The sequence below is a fragment of the Cucurbita pepo genome, chromosome 6 (genome assembly GCF_057944985.1).
Source record: "Cucurbita pepo subsp. pepo isolate OVF chromosome 6, ASM5794498v1, whole genome shotgun sequence".
NCBI lineage: Eukaryota > Viridiplantae > Streptophyta > Magnoliopsida > Cucurbitales > Cucurbitaceae > Cucurbita > Cucurbita pepo.
Genome location: NC_141803.1, coordinates 299,242 through 307,288, shown reverse-complemented (window position 1 = coordinate 307,288; position 8,047 = coordinate 299,242). Strand labels below are relative to the sequence as shown.

Below are 8,047 nucleotides of genomic sequence, written 5' to 3'. Positions count from 1 at the left end.
GACAATTAAGAAAAGGTTTTTTGCATGAGCCGCGATTAGCTGTTTCTGTCTGCTTTTTGAAACGTAAGCCAGGCCCATGAAGCCCACTAAATTTGCCATGTCGGCCCAAAACTTTGTAACCAAGTTTTGCAATTTTTTATTGTTACTTTTATAATTTAACCGACGAGTTTAACTTTGACTAAACGACAGCGTTCTCAGACCAACCACAGCGGCCCACAAAATTTGCCATGTCGGCCCAAAATATTCAACTTTCGTGAAGTTTTATTCTCAGACCAACACGTATTTCATTTCTAGTTTATAAACATTATGCATTCAAGATTAAGAAAAATAAACGCAAATGCAAAAGAAATTCAGAATCATAATTATAAGTATTTTAAAAAAAGTAAAAGCGCTTGGTAGTCATGTACCAAAACGGCAGCGTTCCACTCAACACTCCTATTGGTATATACGGGCGGCCAAGCAAAAGCAACTCCGAGTAGATCAAATCAGCATCCCGCGGTCTCATCAACGGTCCAGATTCTTCGAAGAGCATTTGATTCAGAGTTTGGAGGTTGCGAGCTTTATGAGATCCTTTCTCAGAATCTTACCGGAGGGGTTCTTGGGAATGGAATCCACGAACGCAACCCGCCGGATTCTCTTGTACGGTGCCACCTGTACAAGCACACGTGGACCCATCTCAGATTATAAATTATAAAATCATAGGCACACTGAGAAATATTTCCAAAACACTATTTGATGCATTCGATCTGCAACAAAAAAAAAAAAAAAAAAAAAAAAAGATCTGTTAATAATCGAAAATATAAGTGCTGACCTGTCTTGCCACGAATTGCATTGTATCTTCATGTGAAATGTCACTTCCACCCTTTCTTACCACGTAAGCCATTGGATACTGTCCAACCTCTTTGTCTGGATATCTGGAATTAGAAGAAAATATATGAATGTAAATACATGACAATAATACCAATAAGTTATTTATAAAATGATATTAATTTAGCGTATTAAAAAAAATAAAAAATACATGAAAATTTTGAACTTACGGAATTACAGCTGCATCCGAGATACTGGGATGAGTGAGCAACAATGCCTCTAATTCTGCCGGAGGCACCTGAAAAATAATATTAAATAAAATAAAATAAATAAATAAAACTAAAAAAAAAAAATTATCTAAATTACCTGATAGCCCTTATATTTGATGAGTTCTTTAAGGCGATCAACCACAAAAATAAAACCATCTTCATCAATGTAACATAGATCGCCGGTTCTCAGCCATCCCTCAGAATCAAGCGTTGAGGTGGTGGCCTCCACATTACCAAAATACCCTACAATTTTTTAAACACCAACTTCATTAGTTTCTATCCAATTATATTTTTAAATTACCAAACATACTATTGAATTTACCATTTGGCCAAAATAACCCTTCTTTTTTTTTTCTTTTTTTTTTTTTATTTCAAACAATTGTATTTTAAAATTCCACTGTTCTTTAAATAAAAAAGAAATCAAAATTATTAAAGATTATTCTTAAGATTAATGACATAATAAATTGTAGTATCCAAAAATGGATTCAATCATGTCGGCCATTGACCACTTTCCTTACCTTTCATGATGGTGGGCCCTCTGAGCCAAAGCTCTCCCGTTCTGTTCACAGGCAGAGCATCGCCGGTGTCCGGGTCAACAATCTTGGCCTCTGTGCTCGGCGATAGAAGCCCCGCCGTGCCGTAGCGGCGGCTCTCCTCCAGAGAATCGGTGGACGCCCCAATTCCTGTGGACTCCGTCAATCCATATCCCTGAAGAATGGAAACATTTGGATACTTCTCAACGAAACCCTCAATCACCTCCTTCCCGAGCGGCGCTCCGCCGGACAACGCCGTGTGTAACGACCCCAAATCGTATTTTCCCTTTATCTGCTCGGCAGCGTTCACCATCGCCACCAGTATCGGCGGCACAAGAGGCAGATACGTGGCTCTGTACTTCTCAATCGCCGACAACATTTCATGAATCTCGAATTTGGACAACACGACGATTGTCGATCCAGAAGAGAGCAGCCCCGTAGCGAAAGCCACAAGGCCGTAAATATGGATGTTAAACCTAAAATAGATCATAACTGTATATACTAAAATAGTCTAAGATTTACTAGTTTATGATTTGAAGGGTTTGTTACCAAATCTATGATTTTATGGTTTGTTACCAAATCATAGATTTGGAATGTAATCTTCATTATACGCATCTATAAATACATGAGGTCGTGACCCATATAGGTCATCGTGCCATTCAATCTAACATGGTATCAGAGCCAAGGTTTATTTTTTAAACTCCTCGCCATGTCTTCTTCCTCCTCTCCATCCACCATCTCCAACACCGTCTCAACTACCATGGCGACTTTTGGCCTTAAACAATATCCAATCCCTCTACACCATGTTGTCACAATTCGTCTAACCAAAAACAACTTCATCATATGGCGTGCCCAGCTCCTCCCCTACCTACGGAGTACGAAGCTTATGGGCTACCTCGATGGCACCAATGTTGCACCTGCCAAGCTGATCCCTTCCTCAACTGCTGCTGGTGCTGAGCTGGTCTCTAATCCGGCCTATAATCAGTGGTATGATCAGGATCAACAAGTCCTTAGCGGCCTTCTCTCCTCCATGTCTGAGGAGATTCTTCATGATGTGGTTGCCGCTACTACGTCCAAGGAGGCGTGGGATACCCTGCAGCGGATGTTTTCATCGTCAACTCGTGCTCGCACTACTCAGATTCGTGTTGAGCTTGCCACGTCCAAGAAACGAGATCAATCTGCTGCAAATTATTTTTGCAAGATCAAAGGGCTAGCCACCGAGCTGGCCGCCGCCGGCTCTGCCTTGCAGGATGATGATGTGATCGCGTATCTTCTCGCTGGTCTTGGCCCTGACTATGATCCCTTCGTCACCTCAATGACTACCAAGAGTGAAGCCCTCACCCTTGATGATGTGTTTGCACATCTAATGACGTATGAAGCTCGCCAACTACAACACCAGGCTGAACTTCAGTTAAATCTTGGATCTTCTGCCAATTATGCTAGTCGTGGTGGTCAGCAGAAGAATCGTGGGCGTAGGGATCGCGGTCGTGGTCGTTCTCAAGGTTATGCACCCTCTCGTCCTGCTGGTGATCGTCGTGGCCCTTCTGCTCGTCCTTCCTGCCAGATCTGCGGCAAAGTGGGGCATACTGCTATCCGCTGCTGGCATAGGATGGATGAGTCCTATCAAGATGAACCTTCTTCTGCTCCTCCTACGGCACTGGCGGCTACTTCCTCTTACAAGATTAACCCAAATTGGTACAGCGACACAGGCGCTACGGACCATATCACCAGTGACCTGGATCGTCTCGCTGTGCGTGAACGTTATCATGGAGGTGAACAAGTTCAAGTCGGCAATGGAGCAGGTTTGCGTGTTTTGCATACTGGTCATTCTCTAATTAATACTGCTACTCGTCCTCTTGCGTTGCGTAATATTTTGCATGTGCCTGAAATTTCCAAACATCTTCTTTCTGTTCATAAATTTTCTCGTGATAATGACGTATTTTTTGAATTCCATCCTTGGCATTTTTCTATAAAGGATCGACAGTCGAGGAAAAGTCTCCTAAATGGGAGGTGTGAATCTGGTCTTTATCCTATTAAGCCATCCGATGTCGATAATCTCAAGCACGCCTTGGTGAGCAGATCTACTACTCACGCCCAATGGCATGCTCGTCTTGGACATCCTTCATCTCAAGTAATAAAATCCATTTTGCGTCTAAATAATATTTCGTGTGCTAGTGAGTCATCTTTGTCAGTTTGTAATGCGTGTCAGTTAGCAAAGAGTCATCGATTACCATATACTAGTTTTTCCCATAGGTCTTCGTCACCTTTGGAACTTATTTTTTCGGATGTTTGGGGCCCTGCACCTCCATCTGTTGGGGGTTTTAAATATTATATTAGTTTCATTGATGATTTCAGTAAATTTTCGTGGATCTATTTGATGCATGATCGTACAGAAGCTCCTCGTATATTTTTGCAATTCCAAGCTCATGTTGAGCGCCTCCTAGATACTAAAATCAAGTGGGTTCAATCTGATTGGGGTGGGGAATATCAGAAAATTCACAACACATTTTTTCGTTCCCTTGGAATTGGTCATCGTGTTTCGTGCCCTCACACACATCAACAAAATGGGTCTGCTGAACGCAAGCATCGTCATATTGTTGAAACTGGCCTAGCCCTTCTAGCTCATGCTCATGTACCTATTAAATTTTGGGACGACGCGTTTCTTACAGCCACATATCTCATCAATCGTCTTCCTACTCGTGTCATCGATAAAAAATGCCCCTTAGAGCTTCTTTTTCATACCCCACCAAATTACTCCTTATTAAAAATTTTTGGGTGTGCTTGTTGGCCTCATCTTCGTCCTTATAACAAACAAAAGCTCTCTTTTCGATCAAAGGAATGTGTCTTTCTAGGCTACAGTTCTTCACATAAAGGGTATAAGTGTCTTGACACCGATTCTGGTCGTGTCTATATGTCTAGAGATGTCATATTTGATGAAAATGTTTTTCCATTCAAGAGAGCCTCACCTAATTCTTCCCCAATCATGCAGTCGACGCATAATGCCCCTGATTTGTGCACCTTGCATTTGGGTAATAGCAGTACTAATTTGGAGAATGATCACATGCATATGTCTGGGCCTACTAACTCTTTGGATGCAGAAAATTTGGTGTCTACATCAGCTTCGGAATTGCCGCAACAATCCTCCGCGTCGCTGCCATTCGAATCGGCGTTGGTTGTTCCGCCAATGATTGAGGCATCGGCTTCTCCGCCAGCAGATGATATTGCGCAATGCCCGGTCGAATCCTCGGCCGTTGGTCAACCAACTGCTGTAGCATCGGTTGCTCCCCTCGCAACGGCTGATACGGCCGTCCCCTCAAATGTGGATTCTGCACCTACTACTCATCCGTATGGTACTCGATTGAAGCACAATATCAAGAAACCCAAGGTGCGTACAGATGGAACAGTAACATATCTTGTAGCTCGGTCTTCTGCCTCTGAACCTACTTCACATATTACTGCTATGGAGCATCCCCTCTGGCGTCAGGCAATGAATGATGAATTTCAGGCACTTCAAAAAAATAAGACATGGCACTTAGTTCCTCCTCGTGCTGGTCTTAACGTTATTGATTGCAAATGGGTTTTCAAACTCAAACAAAAGCCAGATGGCTCTATTGATCGCTACAAAGCACGCCTGGTTGCTAAAGGTTTTAAACAGCAGTATGGCGTCGATTATGATGATACCTTTAGTCCAGTTGTTAAGCCCACTACCATTCGGCTCTTATTATCTCTTGCTATTTCTCGTGGTTGGGCTATTCGGCAGATTGATATTCAAAATGCTTTTCTTCATGGCCTTCTTAATGAAGATGTTTATATGAAGCAGCCCCCTGGATTTGTGGATTCTCAACACCCTGGTTATCTCTGCAAGCTGGATAAGTCGCTTTATGGCCTTAAACAAGCTCCGCGTGCCTGGTTTTCTCGCCTTAGCTCCAAACTATTACAGCTGGATTTTACACCTTCAAAGGCTGATGTCTCTCTTTTTATTTTTAACAAAACGGGCATTCAGATGTATATTCTCATCTACGTTGATGATATTATTATCATCAGCTCATCTTCTACGGCTACTGAGAAACTTCTTACACAGCTTCAGGATGATTTTGCCGTCAAGGATCTTGGTATTTTGAGTTATTTTCTTGGGATTGAGGTCCGCCATACTTCTAGTGGACTTATTCTGACACAACATAAATACATTCGAGATTTATTAGCCAGAACCAATATGCTCACCTCCAAAGGTGTGCCCACACCTATGCTTCCCAGTGAGAAGTTGTTATTGAATGGTGGTGAAAAGCTCTCACCTGAGGATACTACTCGCTATCGAAGTGTCGTTGGTGCTCTCCAATATTTGTCTCTGACACGTCCTGATATATCCTTCTGTGTCAACAGAGTGTGTCAGTTCATGTCCTCTCCGACTTCTATACATTGGGCGGCAGTCAAACGAATTCTCCGTTATCTACATGACACTATTGATATGGGTTTGTGTCTTACAAAGTCCAGCACTGATTTGTTGAGTGCCTTTTCAGATGCTGATTGGGCTGGGAATCCTGATGATCGTCGAAGCACTGGAGGCTATGTGATCTTCTTTGGTGGCAATCTTATCTCTTGGAGTTCGAGGAAACAATCGACAGTTTCTCGTTCTAGTACGGAAGCCGAATATAAGGCGGTTGCTGATGCCACTGCCGAATTAATTTGGATCCAAGTTCTCTTGCGTGAGCTCGGGATCTCGCAAGCGCGAGCGCCTAGCCTATGGTGTGACAACATTGGTGCCACCTACCTATCCGCCAATCCAATCTTTCATCGACGGACGAAGCATGTTGAGGTTGATTATCACTTCGTTCGTGAACGAGTATCGACTCGTCAGCTTGATGTTCGACTCATATCTTCCAAGGATCAGCTCGCCGATATCATGACAAAGCCACTGCCAGCTCCTTCTTTTAGCTATTTTAGGCGCAATCTGAACTTAGTAGTACATCGTCCAGATTGAGGGGGGGTGTTAAACCTAAAATAGATCATAACTGTATATACTAAAATAGTCTAAGATTTACTAGTTTATGATTTGAAGGGTTTGTTACCAAATCTATGATTTTATGGTTTGTTACCAAATCATAGATTTGGAATGTAATCTTCATTATACGCATCTATAAATACATGAGGTCGTGACCCATATAGGTCATCGTGCCATTCAATCTAACAATGGAACATCGGAACAGTACAAATAAAAGTCCCTTCCCCTTCGCTCAATTTGAACCTCGTCACAACGACTTGAACCATCGCAATTAGATTCTTGTGAGACGACACTACGCCCTTGCTGGCCCCTGTCGTTCCAGAGGAGTAAAGCAGAGTCGCTGTGTCGTTTTGGTCCACACGCTCCTTAACTCGACTTCCACTGGATTTTTTCCTCATCATTTCGCTCAGCGTCGACACGATTTTGACTGAGAATTTTTTAATTTGAATTTCACCGTCGATCAGAACGACTGGCAATTTGGAACTGGCGATTTTGGGGATTAGTTGTTGGGTGGTGAAGGCTAAGATGGGGTTGGAATCGGCGATCTGTTTGGCGATTTCTTGAGGGGTGTTGAGGGGATTTGTGGTGGTTATGACGGCGCCGAGGGACATGACGGCGAGGCAAATAATGGGGAAGAAAATGGAGTTTGGGGAAAGGAGGAGGATGACGTGGCCTTTTCTGATGCCCATGTCGGAAAGGGAGGAGGCTACGGAGTCGACAGACTCCCAGAGGTGGGAATAGGTGATGTGTTGGCCGGTGGTGGCGTCGATGAGGGCGATTTTGCCGTTGTGGGGGCGGGATGAGATAAACGTCGTCGCATCGAGGGATTGATTAGGGGGAAGCGGGATTGGGCTGCGTTTGCTGTGGAAGATTCTCGTGGATTTGCAGAAGCCGCTTCTTGGATCCACTTCGGGAACGTCGCCGCCGTAGACCGCCATGAGGTGGCCGGAAAAGTATAATTTTCAGAGAGTGAGAGTAGAAGGTGGAGTTTCGAGACGGATTTTGGGCATGGAGGCTTTCAGGTTGGCATGTATAGAGGCTTAGAGCCGCCGCCGTTTAAAGGTCAAAATTGGAAAGAAAAGATATTAATACGCGTGTATTGTATTGTACAATGCAATATGCATGTTTGTTTTTCGTTTGCCAAAGCACCGACTTCCGACTTGTAATTAAATTGAATATTTCACGTTATTTTATTTTGTAACTTATTGGCCGGTGACACGTGTCCTATAATGTCAAGTCGGTCGATGGGTAAGTTTGAGAAATAAATGGAAGATTTGCAAATCTCTTGTAAATCATTCAACCATGTACAGATTTGGATTACCACTGGAAATGCGTTGTAGGCTACGAGGCCTTGGGTCGAAGGAAAAAGGCCCATTCACTTGATTGGCCCAGTTTGAAAGCCCATTCTATGAGCCTTCCCCATAGTCATTTTCAAAATC

General features: G+C 43.3%; 1 protein-coding gene and 1 non-coding gene across 2 annotated transcripts; one reads left to right on the top strand and one right to left on the bottom strand.

Annotated features, from left to right (window-relative positions):
• Positions 1-416: 416 nt before the first annotated feature.
• On the bottom strand, positions 417-7,783 carry LOC111796549 (putative CoA ligase CCL5). The gene is made up of 6 exons (XM_087125075.1): positions 6,804-7,783; positions 1,595-2,085; positions 1,174-1,319; positions 1,038-1,105; positions 812-914; positions 417-651 (listed from the first exon to the last, which is right to left on the bottom strand). Exons 1-6 carry the CDS (start codon positions 7,544-7,546, stop codon positions 538-540), a joined length of 1,665 nt encoding a protein of 554 aa, XP_086981201.1. The 5' UTR covers positions 7,547-7,783; the 3' UTR covers positions 417-537.
• On the top strand, positions 2,850-2,989 carry LOC147792119 (small nucleolar RNA Z247). The gene has a single exon (XR_015421555.1). It is a non-coding gene; the product is annotated as a small nucleolar RNA Z247 (small nucleolar RNA).
• Positions 7,784-8,047: the final 264 nt, after the last annotated feature.